Raw genomic sequence first — 22425 nt, 5'->3', positions numbered from 1 at the left:
GGAATTTTGTCACTGCCAAAATTTTCTATCATTTCTCTTTTCCTGGGTCTCCCTTTCAATGGAATCTAGATGATTCCATTTAACACCTTTCATTTTGATTTCAGCACCCCAAAAGACAGCCAGAAATGTCCTTAAGAATACTCATGCCACCTAACACTTTACCAAAGAAATCCTTTCTGTAGGTGGTGGCAGGAAGAGGCAGTGGTTGGAGTCATCAAAAGGAGAAGCTTCAGAAATAAAGTTGTTTAAAACCATAGAAAAGGTGATCTGGTGAAATAGTTTTAGGCATAGATTATCAACAATCTCTTTTGAGAAGCAGCCAGTCATTTTTGATGTAGTCTATTTACAAGTTTTAGATAATCATAAATACTATTTTTTTCAGTTTTAAACATTCTGGAGAAGTGCTCTATCACTGAGCTCCACCCACAACTCTGATAATTTTGATGAGTCCTAGAGTGCCTTTGGAAAGATAGAGTCAATCAGTCAGCTGAACATCAGATTTATGATGAGCAAAATATTTTCAGTTTTTTTGTGTGCACACAGTCTAAATGTATTTTCTTCTTCTTTTTTTTTAAATCTAAACATTATCTACCAGACAAAATTGAACTAGACTTTTTTACTCAACTGTTTCTTGGTAGGAAATGGGATCTGAAATTTTGATAAGTACTTACATTAAATTCATCTAAGTAATCACTCTGAAAACTGAAGAGGGACTTCAGGAATATCATTACAATTTTTCATTTGTTTTGAGGTCACTAAAATGAATCAAGATGCACAATTTTTCTGGCCATATCCTTGAAAGTTTGTTTGACCTGTTTATTCCTCAGAGTGTAAATGAATGGGTCCAGTAAAGGGGCAACTGATGTATTGAGCACAGCTACTCCCTTATTGAAGGCAGCTCTTTCTTTCGCTGAAGGCTTTATGTACATGAAGATGCAGCTTCCATAAGACAGGGAGATGACTATCATGTGGGAAGAACATGTGGAAAAGGCCTTTTTCCTCTGCTGAGCAGAAGGGATCCTCAGAATGGTCCTGATGATGTTTGTATAGGAGAGGATCACCAGCACCAGGGTGACCCCCAACATTACAACTGCTAGGATAAAATCGAGCAGTTCCAGTAGACTTGTGTCTGAGCAAGAAATTTTATGAGGGGTCCATAGTCACAATAATAATGATTCAGCACATTGGACCCACAGAAGTCTAGCTGACTAGTTGGGATGATTGGGAAGAAGATGATCAGGAAACCCCATAGCCAAGAGCAGACTAGCTGGATGCAGACCCTGCTGTTCATGATGGTGGTATAATGCAGAGGTTTGCAGATGGCCACATAGCGGTCATAGGACATGGCAGTCAGAAGACAAAACTCAGTGGCCCCAAAGAAAATGACAAAGAAATACTGAGTGAAGCAACCAGCAAAGCTGATAGTCTTAATCCCAGTTGAGATGCTGAATAGCAGCTTAGGCATGAAAGTGGATGTAAAGGAAATTTCCAGGAAGGAGAAATTCCGGAGGAAGAAATACATGGGAGTCTGTAGGTGGGAGTGCAGCAGTGTGAGGATGAGATGGTCAGAGTCCCAATGATGCTGAGCATATATGTGAGGAGGAGGAATATGAAAAGGATAATCTGAAGCTCTGGGATATCTGTTAGTCCTGGTAGGATGAATTTGGTCACAGAGTGGTTTTTCATTGCTGACTTCTAGTGCCTGTGAAGCTGAGAAGGAGAAAAAGGAGTGTTGAGAAGGAGAGCAGAGCTCAGAAATATTGAGCAGAGGTTTAGATTTCCCTGGAAACTTGTTCATAGGAAATTCCTCTGCTTAATATGGCCAAAGAGAATCTGGTCCTTCACAAAGTCTATTTTAAAATTTCCATCAGGAAGACTTTGTTTTTGGATTCATCTTTTTAGTTTAGAACAATGCCCATCTGGGTCTCCTGAATGTATCATTTTAATTTTAATTTTTATTTGGTTATTTTCACTTTTCCCCTTCTCACATCTATGATGTCTCTCTCAGGATTGTAATGTCATGTTTCATCTTTACCTTACTATTATTTCTTGGCAGTTTGTTTTACTGTGTTCCCTCCAACATATGGGATGTCTGTTTGAATGTTTTACTCTGATAACAATTTACAACCTACTATTGTCGGAAGAATCTCTCTTTTTCTGTGTTTTGGTATTTGTGCTTGGGAGCATAGTTTGAGAAAGTTTCAAAAGACTTAGTTCTGTATGAATCATTTCTCCATTTTTTTTCTAATGAAAAAAACAATATCAGATAGTCAATAATGCTAAGAAGGGTTTCTTTAATTGACTTAAACATGTAGGAAGAACTGTATATGGACTGGAATTACTTCTTATGGTTTTCAATGGTGCAGGATATAGTTATGACTGTGTTATAATAAAGTAGAGAAATATTGCCCTTATAGACTGATATGTGTCCTCTCAAAAAAGAATCTTAAAGAATCAAGAATCCTTTTCAACATTTTTCTTGTGCTCTGGTCTTCCATAATCTTTGAAGCCAAGGTGCTTTGAAGCCTGAGTGCTTTTGAACTGGATGCTTTTCTCGAACAAAAATACGAAAAACCGCTGCTTCTTAGCCTGGGTTGCTGCAAGCGGCTCCTTGCTCTTTCGGCCTGACCAGCGGGACAAAAGACATGTACTCTTCAGAAGTTCATGAAGCAGCTTCCCCTTTATTCAGATAACACACCCTCAATATATAAGCAGTCTCATGCATAAGAAATTGTAACCGATATGTCCATCCAATCCTGTTAAAGGTCAAGCGATCACTCGCTCAAGCATACATGTAAAGTATATCTGTCCACACGCTAGGCGGCTGAACTGATTATCATACAGCCAATTGTAAATGCTTTTTGCCTTTCTCCAGGCATAATCAGGAGGCCGTTTGCTCTCTGCCAGTCGCCATCTTTAGATGCACGTGGCGTAACCCTGGGCCCCGGGTTTCGCCTGCCACACAAAAATTCACAACAATGATCCATTCATGCCTTTGTTCTATCACTACCACTGGGATTGAAGTCAATGGCCATGTCACCCAGCAACTGGGAGGCTTGGGCTTCTGAAGCACTATCTGTTGAATAGCCTTTGACTTTTGGATTATTTCTCTGTTTTATTATTCAAATGTTCACATTCATATTGTGTGGGAATTCCAGCACAAGTTCACAGAGATAATTGTTCAGGTTTCTTTTTTGCACCTTTGTTAGTCAAATGTTGTAGGCTTTAAAATTTCACTAATAGGTAAGTGGATAAATAAATCATGGTCATTTCTACTGTGGAATAAAATAGGCAATGTCTACGTAATGACTTGCATATGATGAGTATAAAATATGTCTAGTGAAGAGGCAGCCTATTACAGTAATGTCATTTTATCTGGGTGTGTACTTAGACCAAAATCTGGAAGAACACCAAGTGGTTGGGCATCGTATTTTGGAATTGCGCTGTAGGAAAAGAATGGAAGACTCCCTTTTATTTCATACTAACCTGTTCATTAAAAAATTTAAAAACAAGCCTAATGAACTTTTTTTTATTATTGTAAACAAATGGGATACGTTTTGATTCTCTGTACATGGAGTAAAGTCATACCATTCGTTTAATCATAAATTTACACAGGGCAATGTTGTTTGATTCATTCTGCCATTTTTCCCCTTTCCCCCCACCCCACTCACCCCTCTTTTCCCTCTATACAGTCCTTCCTTCCTCCATTCTTGCTCCCATCCCTAACCCAAACCCTAACGCTAAACCTAACCCTAACCCTAACACTAACCCTTCTGACCTCCCCATTATATGTCATCATCTGCTTATCAGTGAGATCATTCGTCCTTTGGTTTTTTGAGATTGGCTATCTCACTTAGCATGATATCCTCCAATTTCATCCATTTGCCTGCAAATGCCATAATTTTATCATTCTTTATGGTGGAGTAATATTCCATTGTATATATATGCCACAGTTTCTTTATCCATTCATCAATTGAAGGACATCTAGGTTGGTTCCACAATCTGGCTATGGTGAATTGAGCAGCAATGAACATTGATGTGGCTGTATCTCTGTAGTATGCTGATTTTAAGTCCTTTGGGTATAGGCCAAGGAGTGGGATAGCTGGGTCAAATGGTGGTTCCATTCCAAGCTTTCTGAGGAATCTCCATACTGCTTTCCAGAGTGGTTGCACTAATTTGCAACCCCACCAGCAATGTATGAGTGTACCTTTTTTCCCCACATCCTCGCCAACACCTATTGTTGCTTGTGTTCTTGATAATAACCATTCTAATTGGAGTGAGATGGAATCTTAGGGTGGTTTTGATTTGCATTTCTCTTATTACTATAGATGTTGAACATTTTTTCATATATCTGTTGATTGTTGTACATCTTCTTCTGTGAAGTGTCTGTTCATTTCCTTAGCCCATTTGTTGATTGGATTATTTGTATTCTTGCTGTAGAGTTTTTTGACTTCTTTATATATTCTGGAGATTAGCACTATATCTGAAGTATGAGTGGCAAAGATATTCTCCCACTCTGTAGGCTCTCTCTTCACATTACTGATAGTTTCCTTTGCTGAGAGAAAGATTTTTAGTTTGAATCTATCCCAGTGGTTGATTCTAGCTTTTATTTCTTGTGCTATGGGAGTCCTGTTAAGGAAGTCTGATCCTAAGCCAACAAGTTGAAGGTTTGGACCTACTTTTTCTTCTATAAGATGCAGGGTCTCTCTGATTCCGAGGTCCTTGATCCATTTTGAGTTGAGTTTTGTGCAGGGATTATATCATTCTGTTGCATATGGTTTTCCAGTTTTCCCAGCACCATTTTGTAGATCAGTGCTCATAAATCCAATGCATTTTTATACATAAGTGATGAATCTTCAGAAAGAGAAGTTAAGAAAACTACCCCATTCACAATAGCCTCACCAAAAAAAAAAAAAAAGTACTTGGGAATCAATGTCACAAAAGAGGTGAAATACCTCTACAATGAGAACTACAGAACACTAAAGAAAGAAATTAAAGAAAACCTTAGACGATGGAAAGATCTCCCATGTTCTTGGATAGGCAGAATTAATATTGTCAAATGGCCATACTACCAAAAGTGTTATACAGATTCAATGCAATTCCAATTAAAATCCCAATGACATGCCTTACAGAAATAGTGCAAGCTTAATGAACTTTTTAATAAAAAATACCTCAAAGATTAGTAGAAATTCAAATTGATAAAGATCTGATAATTCACCAACATGGAAAGGTAACATTGATGACCTGTGTACACATTCACTTTTTGACATGGGAAAAATGAAGAGGGATTGTATCTCTCTGGAGGCTATGTGGAGTCAGACCTGAGAATCTAGATGTGTATGAAAAGGTGGAATAAACTATCATGTATTTTCTTAATCCTAATGCATGTCCTGATTGCTCACAAAGTATTCAGGCACGCTTTGAAAAGAAGTCATTTCTAGCTCTCCCTGCATTTAACCAATGACTTCTTATTGCCCTTCCTCCATTCATTCAAATAAGAATTCTTCTTATAATTCCCCAAGAAGTTGGCTTATTTAAAATATTCAAAGATCAGGGAATATCCCACTCTTTAATGTTTTTTCTTCTCCATTTGTCTGAAGATTGGTAATGGACTTCATTATAATTTTATACTAGGTTCATTGGTGCACATTTCTTCTAGTTTAATTAGTCAGCAGTGACATTGGGGGATAACTTATTGCCCTGGGACCAAGGTCCAGAAATGTTAGTTAGCCTCCTTTAAAAAAATAATACTGGGGATTAACTTTGAACAGGTAGCTAGGGAAGATGTTCCAAACTGACCCAAGAGGGAGGTGTCACCAAGCATCACTAAGAGGGTAAAACCTTGTGGGAACTGAAGCAATGAACATGAAAATAGTGAGAAATGAAACATGATGAGTTTATTTATAGTAATAATGTTTTATTCATGCATTATAGTCATCCGTAATAGTTGGGCTCATTCTAACCTGATCATATGTGCATGGACTACATTTTGCTCCATTTTAGTCCCCAGTACAGCTTATTGCTTGTTTTTCTCTCTCCTACCCTCCCTGTTTCCCTTCTTCTACTTTATGTCTATTTATTTGTGGTTTTTAGTTGGTGCTTGGTAGATGTACATAAAGGTGAAATTCACTGTGGTGTATTCATATATGTATACAGCACAATTTGGTGTTTCATTCTTTAGTTCCTCCCTCTTCCTATCCCTCTTCTCCCCCCTCCATCCCCCTCCTCTACTCCACTGTCTCCTTCCTATTTTTCTGGAACCACCCTTTTCCCTTTAGTTTGCTCCAGCTTCCACATTTGAGGGAGAACGTTTGATCCTCGACTTTCTGAGTCTGGCTCATTTCACTTAGAATGTTCTTCTCCATTTCCATCCATTTACAGTAAATGCCATAATTTCATTTTTATTTATTGCTGAGTAAGACTCTTTGTGTATACCTAACACATTTTCTTAACCCATTTATCTGTTGATAGGCTCCTGGGTTGGTTCCATAACTCAGTTATTGTGAATTGTGCTGCTATAAACATTGGTTTGTATCACTGGACTATTGCTGATTTTTATTCTTTTGGATAAATACCAAAGATGGGAATGTGGGGTCATGGGTTCTAGTCCTAATTTTTGAGGAATATTCCTAGTGCTTTCCACAGTGGTTGTATAAATTTGTATTCCCACCAACAATGTGTGAGTGGGTGTACCGTTTCCTAATCCTTGCCAGAGTTTATTATTATTTGTGTTCTTGATGATTGCCATTCTAAATAGAATAAGATGAAATATCAATGTATTTTTTTCATTCCTTAATTTTCTGTTTCTAGTTATACATGACAATAGAATCTATTTTGACACATATATACAAATATGGACTATATCATTCTAATTAGGACCTCCATCTTGTGGATGTACGTGATAGTGAGATTCACTACATCACGTACATATACGTGATGGTGTATTCGTATATGTACATAGGAAAGTTATGTCAGATTCATCCCATGCTCATTCATATTCTTATCCCCCTTTCCCTTCATTCCCTTTCATCTAATCCACTGAACTTTCATTCTTCCCCTTCCCCCTTATTGTGGGTTAGCTTCCACATATAAGAACACATTTGACCTTTGGTTTTTTGGTTTTGGCTTAATTCACTAAGCATGATAGTCTCCAGATCCATTCATTTTCTGACAACATCAGAGTTATTCTTTTTTATGCAGAGTAAAAATTCCATTGTGTACATAGGCCACATTTTCTTTATCCACTTATCTGTTGATGGGCACCTAGGTTGATCCCATAGCTTAGCTATTGTAAATCGATATGGTGGTGTCACTATAGTATGCTGACTTTTAATTCCTTTGAATATATACCAAGGAGTGGTATAATTGGGTCAAAGGGTGGTTCCACCTCTAGTTTTTTGAGGAATCTCTATACTGCTTTCCACGGTGGTTGCACCAACTTGCATTCCCACTAACAATGTGTGAGTGGACCCTTTTCCCCACATGCTCACTAACATTTATTGTACATGTACTCTTGATAATTGCCATTCTGACTGGAGTGAGGTGAAATCTCAGTGTGGTTTTAATTTACATTTCTCAAATTGCTAGTGATGCTGAACTTTTTTTCCCCATATATTTGTTGACTATTTATAGATCTTTATTTGAACAGTGTCTGTTTAGTTCCATTATCCATTTATTGATTGGGTTATTCATTTTATTTATTTATATTGTTAAGTGTTTTGAGTTCTTTGTATATCCTGGAGATTAATGCCTTATTTGAGGTGAAGGTCCTAAGGCTTTCTCCCACTGTGTAGGCTTTCAATGTTCATAATGTTTCTTTTGCTTTAGATTGATACCATTCCATTGTTGATTTTTGGTTTTACTTCTTGCACTTTGGGAGTCTTGTTAAGGAAGTTGGTTCCTGAGATGACATGTTGGAGTGTTGGGCCTCCATTTTCTTCTAATAGGTGAAGGTTTCTGGTCTAATTCGTAGGTCTTTGAGTTGAGTTTTGTGCAGGGTGAGTGATAGGGGTTAAATTTCATCCTACTATATATGGATTTCTAATTTTCCCAGCACCATTTGTTGAATAGGCTGTCTTTCCTCCAAAGTTTGTTTATGTTGCCTTGTCTAGGACAAGATAACTATACTTATGTATTCTGTTTTCTCTATTCTGTTCTATTGGTCTTCATGTCTGTTTTGGCGCCAATACCTTGCTGTTTTTGTTACTATAGCTCTGTAGCATAATTTAATTTCTGGTATTGTGATACCTCCTGCTTCGCTTCTCCTTTTAAATATTGCTTTGGCTATTCTGGGACTCTTAATGTTCCAAATGGATTTTACGACTGCTTTTTCTATTTCAATGAAGAACATCATTGGAATTTTAACAGGAGTTTCATTGAATCTATGTAGTGCTTTTGGTAGCATGGCCATTTTGATAATATTAATTCTGCTTATCCAAGAACATAGGAGATCTTTTCATCTTCTAAGGTCTTATTTAATTTCTTTCTTTAATATTCTGTGGTTTTCATTGTAGAGGTCCTTCACTTCTTTTGTTAGATTGAGTCCCAAGTATTTTGTTTTATGTTTTGTGGCTATTGTGAAAGGGATAGTTTGCCCCATTTCTCCTTCAGCAGATTCATCATTGGAGTATAGGAATGCAATTGATTTATGGGTATGAATTTTTTATCCTACTTTGGTGAATTCATTTATGAGTTCTAGAAGTTTTCTGGTGGAGTTCTTTGGGTTGTCTAAACATAGGATCAAAGCTTTGGCAAATAGAGGAAGTTTGAGCTCATCTGTTCCTATTTGTCCCCCTTTAGTTTCTTTCTTTACCTAATTGCTATGACTAGAGTTTCAAGAACTATGTTTGAATGAAAGTTGATAGGGGGCATCCCTGTATTTTTCTAGTTTTTAAGGGGAATGCATTCAGTTTTTTTGTTTAGAATGATGTTGACGTTGGGTTTGATGTATATAACTTTTACAAAGTTGAGGTATGTTCTTTCTACCCTAGTGTTTTAAACATGAATGGATTCTGTATTTTGTCAAATATCTCATCTCCATTTATTGAGAAAATCTTGCGATTCTTGTCTTTCAGTCTATTAGGTGGCAAATTGCATTTATTGATTTTTGTATTTTGAACCAACCTTGCATCCCTGGAATGAACCACACTTCATCATAGTGCAGTATCTTTTTAATGTGTTTTCATACATGACTTGCCAATATTTTTTAAAGCATTTTTGGCATCTGTGTTCATCAGGGATATTGGTGAGAAGTGGTCTTTCCTTGATGTGTCTTTGTCTGGTTTTGGTATTAGGGTGATACTAGTGGAAGGGTTTCCTCCTTTCCTATTTCATGGAATAATTTGAGGAGTACTGGTGTTAGTTCTTGCAAGGTCTTGTTGAACTTGGCTGAGATTTCATCTGGTCCTGGCATTTTTTTGGTAGGCTTTTGATGGCATCTTCAGTTCATTAGTTGAACTTGATGTACTTAAATTTTCTCCATCATTCTGGTTCATTTAGGTAGGTCATATGTCTGTAGAAATTTGTCAATGTCTTCATGATTTTCTAATTTATTAGAATATAAATTTTCTAAATAGCTTCTGATTATCCTTTGTATTTCAGTAGTTTCTGGGGGTGATATAACCATTTTCATTATGGATTTTAATAATTTGAATTTTTTCTCTTCTTTCTTTTTGTTATCTCAACTAAAGGTTTATAAATTTTCTTTATCTTTCAAAGAAACAATTTTTTATTTTGTTGATTTTTTTGAGTTTTTTAAAAAAATTCAATTTTATTGATTTTGACTCTGATTTTAATTATTTCCTGTTTTCTACTGATTTTGGTATTGATATTTTTTGCTTTTTCTAGGGCATTGAGATGTAATATTGAACTGTTTATATGGTGTCTTTCTATTCTTTAAAGAATGAACTCAATGCAATGAACTTTCCTCTTAGAAACACCTTGATAGTGTCCCAGAGATTCATATGTTGTATCACTATTCTTATTTACCTAAGTATTTTTTATTTTGCCCCTGATTTCTTCTGTTATCCATTTATCATTATAAATAAATAATAGCATAATATTAGTCTCCATGTATTATAGTAGCTTCTATTTTTCTTACCTCAAACAATGCAAAGTATTATCTCTTTTTTTTTGTATTTGTTAAGAGTTGCTTTGTGGCCCATGATATTGTCTACTTTAGAAAACAATCCATGTGCTGCTGGGAAGAAAGTGTATTCCCTCATTGATGGATGAAATATTGTTTATCTGTCTGTTAGGTCTAAATTATTAATTGTATTCTTTTAGTGTTATAGCTTCTTAATTTTTTTGAAGATCTATCTAGTGAGGAGAGAGACATGTTGAAGTCACCCAGTAGTACTGTGTTGTGATCCATTTGATCCTTGATATCAAGAAGGGTTTGTTTGATGTATGGAGGTGCTCCACAGTCTGGGGCATAAATATTTACAACTGTTATGTCTTGTTGATGTATAATTCCATTAATCAGTATGCAGTGACCTTCTTTGTCTCTTTTGATTAACTTTGGCTTGAAGTCTACTTCATTTTATATGACAATAGAAACCCCTGCGTATTTGTGAAATTCATGTGAATGATACTTTTTTTCCCCATTTTTTCTACTTTGGACTGTGGATTTCTTTGCCTATGAGGTGAATCTCTGGGAGACAGCATATTATTGGTTCTTATTTTTAGTCCAGTCTGCTAACCTATGTCTTTTGATTCATAAGTTTAGGCTGTTTACATTCAATGTTATTATTGAGAGATGATTTTTATTCCCTGTCATTTGATTTGTTTCTTGTTTTTAATTTGTATTAATTTATCCTTTTAATGACTATTCTTCTAGTGTAGATTTTCCCTCTGCTGGCTTTTATTTTTCTTCATGAAATATTTTATTCTGTGTGTTTTGTAGTGTAGTCTTTCTAGTTGTGAATTTTTTTTTAGATTTTGTTTATCATGGAAGGTTTTATTTCATCTTCAAATCTGAAGGTTAAGTTTGCTGGGTATAGTATTCTTCACTGGCATCCATTTCTTCCAAAGCTTTGTACATATCATCCCAAGACCTAGTGAGGATTTGAGTTGAGAAATCAGTTGCAATCTGGATTGGTCTTCCTCTAAATGTGACCTGTTGTTTTATCTAGCAACCTTTAAAATTCTCTCCTTATTCTGTGCATTAGTCATTCTCATTACAATATGTCTTGGTGTGGGCCTATTGTAATTTTGCACTTTTGGGGTCCTGTAAGTCTCTTGCATTTGATTTTACATTTCATTCTTCAATTTTGGGAAATTTTCTGATATTATTTCATTGAAAAGATTGTGCATTACTTTAGTTTGTATCTCTGTGTCTACCTCTTTTCTGATAAATATTAAATTTGATCTTTTCATGTTATCCCATAATTCTTTGAAGTTCTGTTATGGTTTTTTACTATATTCTCTGAGTGATCAACTTTATTTTCAAGATTATGTATTTTGTCTTCATTGCCTGTGGTTCTCTCTTCCAAGTGGTCTAGTCTATTGGTGATACTTACCATTGAATTTTTAATCTGGTTTATTGATTTCTTCATTTCAAGGATTTCTGTTTTATTTATTTTCATAATCTTTGTTTATGAAGTTATCTTTCACCTCCTGAAATATATCTCTGATTTCACTACTTACATAGACCTTTATGTTATGGATCAGTTTAACTATGTACATTCTAAAGTGTCATGTCTTCTACTGTGTTGTCATTCTAAAGTTTCATGTCTTCTACTGTGTGTCATGTCTTCTACTGTGTTGTGTGTCTTCTACCCGGGTTCTATTATTGGAGCATCTTTAATTGCTTAAGTTTGTTTGAACTTGACAGATGATTTGAAGTCCTATACAATGAAACCTAAATAGTGTTCCTGAGAGATAGTAAGAGGCCTTAATACATTGAGATAATGCTTTCTTGAGTAGGAAGAAATGTTAAGCTGTACTTCTCCAATTGATCTACAGATTAAATGAAAGCTCATGAAAATCCCAGATTGGTTTTCCTTTTGTCAAATTGATAAACTGATTCTAAATTTCATATGTAACTGAAAATAAATTAGAATACCCAGAGAACTTTGGAAAAAAATTTAAAGACGTAACACTATGTGATTTCAAGATTTACTATAAAATTACAATAAACCAGTGGTTTGGCGTAAAGATAGACTAATATGTCATGGAAGATAATGGAAGATTACTGGAAAGAAATGTAGTCATTATGAACAAATGATTTTTAACCAAGATAGGCAGTTCCTTAGAGATAAGATAGTCTTTTGAACAAATAGGGATGGGAAAGTTGGATATCCTTGTGAAAAAAACAAAAAACAAAACAAAACAAAAAAATCCCCCATTCCATTGATTAGCATCTTACACTGCAGAAAAAAAGTAGCTCAAATGAATCAGGCATAAATGTATAACTTCAAATTATAGAACTAAAAAAAGAGGGAAACATTTGCAACCATAGGCTGTGCTAAGATTCTTTTAGATATGATAATAGAAGCATAATTTATAGAAGAACAAACTGATAGACATTATTTAAAAGGAAGAAATTAAAATTGAAATTCAATAAAGCTGTAAAACTCCAGACTAAGAGAAAATTCTTACAAATCATATATAAGATAAGAGAGTTGTATCCAGAATATAGAAGAACTTTTGTATATCAATAATAAGAAGAGAAAAGTTCAGGGCTGGGGTACAGCTCAGTGTACAGCACTTGTGTATGAGGCCCTGGGTTCAAACCCAGCACCAAACAACAAAACCAAAAACAAACAAACAAGAGAAAACCTCTATAAAATTGCACAAAATAATTGAGCTGATATTTCATTAAGGAAGACATGTGGACAGCATTTAAGGCATTTATCTAAGAAAAGAGAAGGTATATATTTACACAGAGACTTTTATATAAACTCTCACAGTCTCTTTTAAAAAATTTATTGGTTCTTTTTAGTTATATAGGACAATAAAATCGATTCTGATATATTTAAACAAGCATGGAATATTTCTTATCCTAGTTAGTATCCCATTCTTGTGGATGTATATGATGGTGGGATTCACTGTGATGTTTTCATATGTATATAGGAAAATTATGTCAGTTCATTCCACTGTCTTTCCTTTTCTTTTTCCTCCCTCTCTTCCCTCCATTTCCCATTTACTAATCTACTGAACTTCTATTCTTCCCTTCAATCTCTCCCCTTAATGTGGGTTAATGTCTACATATCAGAGAAAACATTGAACCTGGGCTTTTGGTACTGGCTTATTTCACTTAGCATGATAGTCTCCAGATCCATCCATTTACTAACAAGTGTCACAAAGTCATTCTTTTGTATGGCTGAGTACTACTCCATTGTGTATATATATACTACATTTACTTTTTTCATTCATCTGTTGACAGGCACCTAGGTTGGTTCCATATACAGTCTTCTTGGAAATAGAAAAAGCAGTCATGAATTCATTTGGGAAGATAAGAAACATGGAATACCCACATATGTCTTTAGAAAAATGAAGCAGGAGGTGCCATGATACCAGAACTTAAATGATACTGCAGAGCTATAGTAAGAAAAACAGTATGATATTGGCATCAAAACAGACAGGGAGACCAGTAGAATAGAATAGAGGAGAGGACACAGAGACAAACCCACAAAAATACAGTTATATAAAACTAGACAAAAATGCCAAAAACATACATTGGAAAAAAGATAGCCTCTTCAACAAACGGTGGTAGGAAAACTGTAAATCCATATGTAGTAGAATATGGAATGAAATTTAACACCTATCTCTCGCCCTGCACACAAATTAAGTCAAAGTGAATCAAAGACCTAGAAATTAGAATAGAAACCCTGTACCTACTAGAAGAAAATGTAGGCCCAGCATTCCAACATATTGGCTCAGGAACTGACTTCCTTAACAAGACTCTGCAAGAAGTAAAGAAGTAAAATCAAGAATCTCTTGATTATCTACCTATATTTGTTAAAGATGCTTTTGCCATTTTTATTTAAAATATTCAATGTTTTAAATAAAAATGGTTTCTTGGATGTTCTTTGGGATGGTTATCTAACTAAAAAGCTTCTTCCCAGCAAAGGAAAGAATCAAGAGTATGAAGAGACAGCCTAAAGAATTTGAGAAAATCTTTGCCATATGTACCTCAGGTAGGGCTTTAACTTCTAGGTTATATATGCAACTCAAAATTCTTTTTCTGGTACTGGGGATTGAACTCAGGGCCTTGTGCTTGCAAGGCAAGCACTCTACCAGCTGAGCTATCTCCCCAGCAGCAACTCAAAATTTTAACACCAAACAAACAAACAAACCTAGACAATAAATGGGCAAAGAAACTGAACCAGCTCTTCACAGAAGAAGAAATATGAAGGGTTGACAAATATATAAAAAAAAGTTCAACATCACTAGCAATTAGAGAAATGCAAATTAAAACTACAGTAATAGTTCCTCTCCATTCAAAATGACAATTATCAAGAATACAAGTAAATGAATAAATGTTGGCAAGGATGTGGGGGAAAAGGCACACTCATACATTTCTGGTGGGACTGCAAATTGGTGCACCCACTCTGGAAAGCAGTATGGAGATTTCTCAGAAAACTTGAAATGGAACCACCATTTGACCCAGTTATCCCACTCCTCTGTATACACCCAAAGACTTGAAATCAGTACACTATGGTGATGCAGCCACATTAAAAGCTATAGCACCTCAATTCATAGTAGCTTTATTTATTTATGTATTTACTTATTTATTTATTTTTGTTACTAGGGATTGAACTCAGGAGCACTTGACCACTGAGCCACATCCCCAGCCCTATTTTTTTGTATTTTATTTAGAGACAGGGTCTCACTGAGTTGCTTAGCACTTTGCTGAGGCTGGCTTTGAACTTGCAATCCTCTTGCCTCGGCCTCTCTGCAGGGATTACTGGTGTGCGCCACTGCACCCTGCTTATAGTGGTTTTATTGTTAACACCCTAAAACTGGAAACAAACCAGATCTCTACTGGTGAATTGATGAACTTTCAGTATCACAAGCTATGGAATACTATTAACCAATAAAAATTAATAAACTAACAAATATGCAGGATAACATCGGTGAATTTCAAAATAAAGGCTGAGTGAAATAAGCCATATAATAAAAAGAACACATTGTATGATTCAATTAATATAAAACTCTAGATAATGTAAATTAATGTATTATGATGGAAGTAGCCCTTCAGGAGACAGGAGAGTTGGGAGGAATACAAAGCAGTACAAGGAAGCTTGGGGGTGATGCATACATTCACTCTTTGATTTTGGTGATGGTTTAATGTGTGTTTTCATTTGTCTTTACTTATAGTTTATGATATGTATTTCAATAAAGCTGTTAAAAACACTCAACAGGTCTTTTTGAAAGGATTAGGGAAAACAGTGGGAAATTGATCCCTCAAAACATCTCTACTGTTTCAGACAGGAAGCTGAGTTCAGGGATAGTTTTGGTTCTCTGGATGTATCATGTTTATTCAACGTCAAACAACCATAAAAAGGTGAGGAGAATCAATAGTGTGAAACTCACCTAACAAAGGACATTTACAGCTTCACAAGCTCTGTGAGCTATTGCATTTCTACAAATGTGTCTGTCAATGACAAAAAAGATAAATTTCAAAATTGGAATTTTCTTTAGAATTGCTATTCTAAGAACTGGAAACTCCAAAGGAATAGTCGCTAGATTTTCTTGATCAAGCTGTGATAGCATTCTTTCTTTTGGGTATACATTTTTCTGTATTTTTATGCAGAGGCTTCAATGGATTCCTCCTTCTGCCCTGCAAATTAGTAACTGCTGGATCCATGTTATGGTGCACTGGTTTGGGTATATGATGAATAATAATTCATTTATTCATTTTAAATAATTTAAAAATAGTCATGGATTTGAGAATTCCAGTGAAGACTTCTTTATGGCTTGTTTTTCCCCTAGTAGGAGTGTCTCATTTTGGGGGGTACAAGATAGAAAGGTCAGAGCATAGCACCAAGGCATGTACTAGAAACTAGCCTTCAGTTTTTCCTCCTTCATTAAAGAGACTGCATCTTTGATTCCACAAAGTCGTTCTTCTTCACTTTTTGTGGGTAAGTTTTGCCTTGAGAACTGGAAGACTGCCGACACCTTCTGTCATCATTTCTTCATTCCAATTTTTAACTCATTTTACTCTGGATTCAATTTTTAGGGACATTTGTCTCTTTCTTGTTGTTATAATAAAGCATGAACTTTTCTTTATTTGATTACTAACTTTAAAATTTATATATTTTTATAAGATATCAATGAATACAGTGTGCCATTTTTGTTTTTAAAGATTGGATATCTTAAATAAAAATGGCTCTTGGACATTCTTGGAGGAGACTTTGATGATCACGTGTGGAGCCCTGAAGAGGCAGTGTCAGATTCCATGACCTTCCCGGACCTGGAATCACAAGAAACGGAACTGAGCCCTGGTGCCAACACTGACAACCTCTAGCTAATATCCCACACCTCAGTTTAAGGATCTATGATGCAAAGATTAAAAACTAGTTCCAGTGTGGAGATTCCTCAGAAAGCTTGGAATGGAACCACCATTTGACCCAGCTATCCCACTCCTTGGCCTATACCCAAAGGACTTAAAATCAGCATACTACAGAGATACAGCCACATCAATGTTCATTGCTGCTCAATTCACCATAGCCAGATTGTGGAACCAACCTAGATGCCCTTCAGTTGATGAATGGATAAAGAAACTGTGGCATATATATACAATGGAATATTACTCCACCATGAAGAATGATAAAATTATGGCATTTTCAGGCAAATGAATGAAATTGGAGAATATCATGCTAAGTGAGAAAAGCCAATCTCAAAAATCCAAAGGACGAATGATCTCACTGATAAGCAGATGATGACACATAATGGGGGTTGAAGGGGCAAGAATGGAGGAAGGAGGGACGTTATAGAGGGAAAAGAGGGGTGGGAGGGGTGGGGGGGAAAGGAAAAAATAACAATGAATCAAACACCATTACTCTAGGTAAATGTATGATTACACAAATGGTATGCCTTTACTCTGTAAAAGCAGAGAAACAACATGTATCCCATTTGTTTACAATAAAAATAAATTTAAAAAGAACAACAAAACTAGTTCCAGGGCTCCTTGGAAGATAAACCATTTTAATATAATAATATATATTTATATTAAAATAGAAGTCAAATGTAAACAGGATAGTTAAATGTTTCAAAATCCTTTAAAAATGTTTCAAACTCCTTTAAAAATACATACTATACTATACCATGTGATCCTTTTACTGTTGTTTCCTTTTTTGTAGGGTTTGTGTTTATTTAATATATTTGAAAATGATGTATTCAGTGTCATTTATTTACTAGGTTTTATATATTCTCACATGGACATGAAAAATAAAGCATTTGTCTTTATGGCAGATATTAAATGTACAGTATAAACAAAGTTTAAGTAATTTTGGTGTATAGCAGGGAGACCTTTGATCAGTAGAGTAGACAGGACTGACAATTCCTCTAGACTTGTTTTGTAGGCTGTCTAGTTGAAACAGAAAGAAACAGCTTCTCTTTAAATGGATAACATTTAAATTGAGAGATAAAGAATAAAAATTAGAAGAGGAAAAAGAACTTATTTTTTCTAAGCAGAGACAATAGTAAGGGTAAAATCCTTGTGATACCAGGAGACCCCAAAGGGTATCTATTAGGCCTGCATCCTAGAGACAGGAGAAAACTCAATGTGAAAAGTTATTTAATAACTGTGTGAGCTCCTCTGAAAGAAATTAATAGGCACTTTGTGTTTGAATTCATAAACTATTTAGTACATGAAGAAGCTTATTACTTTATGATCTTTTATGTGAATTTTCTTTTAAATTATCTGAGACTTCCACATATATTGCTGACTTTTTTCCTCTGATTTTTATTAAAATGTTTCCATGATATGCAAAAATTTATTACTTTATTTAGCTACATTTGATTTAAAATATTCATGTTCTTTTTTAGTGATTGAATGTTTTCTCCATTCATAATGACATAATTTTCAGTTAAAGTTTTGCCATTGTACTTTTTTTTTGTAATTTCCTATCCTATTAGAAAAGAACTTTTTTCTCATATTAATTTCCAGTCTATATAATTTATGGATCTTTTAATTTTAAAAATTTCAACATTTTGTATGTATACAAATATTACATATATATGAATAAACTTTAGGATCCAAACTATCAAATTCTGCTTTTATTTAAAACATATTTATTTGGACATGCATTCATTTATTTATTTAATTTTATATATTATTTAATTTTCTTTACTTTTAAATTATATCATGTCCCTTATTGATAATGGTGATTTAAAAAAATCTTTAGTTATAGAGGATTATTAGTGAGTTAAATAAGTTGAAGGTTATTATAAAAAAATTTTTTTTTCCTTTTGAGTGCCAAGAGCTGGATGGTTTTTAGAAACCATCCAGCATCATTTAGAGTAGAAGAGGTACTGAGAAATCTATATCAATTATTTTCTTAGAACTACAAGAACTTATAAGCTATTTATTTCCTTGTTGGGTTTGCTTTTGTCTTATTTTGCTTTACTTTCATTTTTTTTTCTAGTTTAGAAGCAATGAATCAGGTTTACATTAACTACAAAAACATTATCACTTCTTTTGATTGGGAACTTAGCCTGAAAAAGGCTTGTCTGAAGGGGAAAAGAGGAGTGAATTTACGTGATGGAGACTATTTGTTCTGCGTGCGAGAAATGTTTCAGATTTACCTGAATAGAGATCAGATCAAGAAGAGATTAAAAACAGATGTGGAGTTTAATGGTTTATGCTTAGTTGATATTTTGTTTCTATATTTGAACATTTTCTTTCCTCTTTGAGATCAAAACAATTTTTTTGAAGGAGGCACTGAAGGCTTGTCTCACCTGCTTGTTTCTCAGAGTGTAAATGAATGGGTTCAACATGGGAGCAATGGACGTCATTAGCACCGCCACACCCTTGTTAATCGCCACAGATTCCTTTGCTGAAGGTTTGACGTAGATGAAGATGCAGCTTCCATAGGTGATGGACACCACAATCATGTGAGAAGAACAGGTGGAAAAGGCCCTTTTTCTTTGCTGGGCAGAGGGGAATTTTAGGATGGTCTTGATGATGTATACGTAGGACAGAACAACGCACACAAGGGTCAGAATGAAGGTCAGCACAGCACAGACAATCACTAACTGCTCTATGAGCCATGTGTCCGAGCATGAAATCTTCAAGATAGGAGAAGCATCACAGAAAAAATAATCAATAACATTTGAATCACAAAATTTCAAATTTAGGAAGAGAGTAAGTGGTGGGAGTATGATCAACAAACCTGCTGTCCAGCAGCAAAGGACAAGCTTCCTGCAGACTCTGCTGCTCATGATGGTGACATAATGCAGGGGTTTGCAGATGGCCACATAGCGATCATAGGACATAATGGCCAGAAGAAAGAATTCTATTACTCCAAAGACATCAGTAAAAAACACTTGAGTCACACAAATATTATAAGTAATCGACCTGTCACCAGTTGCTATGTTGTACAAATATCTAGGGATACAAGCAGATGTAAATGAAATTTCTAATAAGGCAAAATTCTGTAGGAAAAAGTACATGGGTGTTTTAAGGTGTGGGTCCAATAGAGTGAGGGATATGATGGTCAGATTCCCAGTTACACTCAACATGTAAGTGAGAAATAGAAACACGAAAATTGGAATCTGAACTTGAGGGTCATCTGTTAGTCCCAACAGAATGAAAGTTGTTATTGTGTGGTTTTTCATCACTAACTACTGACTTTTAGTCAAGCTTCATTTAAAATTTAGAGATATTTTATTGAACAAGAGTGGTATGAAAGCCAGATAGAAATAGTCACTACTAGAGACAGAAAGCTAATTCACATGTAGTTTCTTCTGTAAGTTAAACTGATATTGTCAATACCCGGATGGGCTTGGGCCTTTGATTTTACATTTGTAATCTACATCTGACTGGATCGTTCCATGTTGTTGACTTTGGCTCACAATGTCTTGTGATTCAATAAAATTATGGATTCTTCTTATGTCTAAGATTTCTTCTGTATTTTAAAGGTGAATATTTAAATGTACTTATTTTTTCAAGTCTTTCCTAGAATATTTAGTCCTTGATAAAATCTAAATATCTAGCATGGCATCTGGACTCCATGTACAGGTTTGCCAATCCCTACAACTTGCATTTCATGTTTTGCCAGCTATGACCAAGCCTGTGTGTATGTTGTTCGTTTTATGTTTTAAAATGTAACTGCCACATTGTTGGCTCATTCCTCTGATTCTTCTTACATTTCTCTGCTTGTGTGTAGTTTATATTCAGGGTCTACTGGGATACACAGCTGGTCACATGTGAAGAAATGTCTGATCCAAGGATATACAGCTGGGAAAAAAAAACATATTTCTTATACACTTCAGTCTGTTAAGGATAAATACTCTAACACCTTCTTGTAGCTAATATCAAGTACAAAATCAAATTCCAAATACTAAATTAACTCTGCCGTCTACCGGTGTACATCTACTTATTATGATTTTTCAGTTTCAGCATCTGTTCTATTGGAAGGTCTTCTAAAAATCTACAGTCTGTTAATTGTTCATTTGTGCTCCCGTGACAAGTAATTGTTCAATTTTAGCACTTCCTCTAAGAAACTAAGTTTGTTCAAATTAGGATATGTTTTCTTTTTTTAAAACTAGGATATGGAACCCAATCCTAGATTTACAATCAGTGTGTAAGAAATATTGTATGATTACATGCATGTATATAATTTACCTACACATTAAAAGCTAGCTTTGGTCATATTTGGGCTATATCTTGAAATTACTTTGTCATTGATTTTAATTGCTTAAATTTCCTACATTCCTGTATTTGACGTTTTTTTTTTCTTTGTTAGTGAATAAAGTCATACCATGAAAGTATCACTTCTGTGCCTCTGTTATTACCTTTCATGCCCACCAAACTGTTGACTGGCATCTCTTCCTTGTTTCAGCTCTTGAACAGATAAATGTATCTTTGTTGGATTTTTGCTTTCTTGAGGTCTCTGTCAGTATGTATTCAAACCAGAAGTCAAGAAATTTGCATATCTGAAAACACAATTTTACATGCTAGTCTTCATAGAACAAATCATAAATATTTTCACATCTCTGTAAGTGCTATTAATTCTGTTTAATTTCAACGCACCATATTTTTGTAAGCAGTTTATAAATTTCTCTTTAGTTTTATAAATTCTTATTTCCAAATTTCTCCTATATTAAAATAAATTTATAAATGTACCACAAGTTTTAAACAAATTCCTAACGTAATATCATTTATCTTTTTGGTTTTTACAATTGTTAAGATTGTAACATATGTATATGAAAAAAAGCATGTTTATAAATATTGCACAATTTCATAATTCTCAGAAATGTTATTTTAAGGAACATCTATATGCATATATATAGGCACCTTTTTGTGTGCATTTACCAGGACATCCTGTGTAAACTTCCCGTCACTGATTTTCTTCAACTCACATGTGACTGTTACAGCACCAACACTCAAATCACTGCACCCTATGGGATGTCTTTTGAAAGATCATTGACACCTTTATTTGATACAGGTTTTGGTCACATTTGGTTTTAATTAGTACAATTACACCATGAAATAATCCTCTATTCAGTTTATGTTTGAGGATTTCATCGTTGTCTTCCACAAAGAATTTTTCCCCTAGATTTTCACTGATGCTTCTTCAATAAACATTTTAATAATATTTTAAAATGGGAGTTAAGGAATTTCCATTTCTCGAATCAGATTAAGTTTTCTATGGATTTTCCTCCGCTGCCACATAATTTTATAGCCATACTCAGATTAATCTCTCCAGTGTTTATCTTATGTAGATGAACAGGAAGCATCCGTGCCCTCCCTCCGTTTACCTAACAAAACTCGACAAACATATTATATGAAAACCATTTCTTTAAAACAGTCACTTTTTTCTAGAGATCAGGGTGGATGACCTCTTAATTATATGACCAGTTAGTACAGTTAAATCTCAAGTTTTATTGCACCACCATTGGGAATGAAAACCAGCAATGTTTTCTTGAAGACCTGTGACATTCCTAGAACTAGAGGACACAATAACTATGACAGATAATTTTAATTGAAGGGAAGGATACTCTCTTCAGCTGCCTTCGGTTCCTAACCCATTTCTTCTCAACCCAGTTGCTCTCAGAGGCATTACTTGGTAACATGCCCTTTCCTGCATCCTCTGCATGTGAACCATTTCCCGCAATGTCCCTCATTTATTCCATTCATTGATACTCCTTGCTTTTAAAAGACAAAATTTAGAAAAATGGTTATAACTGTTGAAGATTTTTATATCTGAAAAAGTGCAGGGATAACTAATTTTCTCTATATCAGATAAACTG

At 34.9% G+C, this 22425-nt stretch overlaps 1 protein-coding gene and 1 pseudogene across 2 annotated transcripts; both read right to left on the bottom strand.

The window, feature by feature from the left end:
- Positions 1-755: 755 nt before the first annotated feature.
- LOC306661099 (olfactory receptor 6C4-like) lies at positions 756-1739 on the bottom strand (annotated as a pseudogene). The gene has a single exon. The product of its transcript is annotated as an olfactory receptor 6C4-like (transcript).
- Positions 1740-18834: 17095 nt separating this feature from the next.
- On the bottom strand, positions 18835-19788 carry LOC306662399 (olfactory receptor 6C2-like; the record flags this gene model as incomplete). Its single annotated transcript, XM_079142051.1, has 1 exon — positions 18835-19788. One exon carries the CDS (start codon positions 19786-19788, stop codon positions 18835-18837), a length of 954 nt encoding a protein of 317 aa, XP_078998177.1.
- Between the last annotated feature and the right edge of the window lie 2637 nt (positions 19789-22425).

The sequence above is a fragment of the Sciurus vulgaris genome, assembly GCF_902686455.1.
Source record: "Sciurus vulgaris genome assembly, chromosome: 5".
Classification (NCBI taxonomy): Eukaryota; Metazoa; Chordata; class Mammalia; order Rodentia; family Sciuridae; genus Sciurus; species Sciurus vulgaris.
Note: the sequence above shows the minus strand (reverse complement) of the source record. Positions and strands in the feature narration are given on the sequence as shown.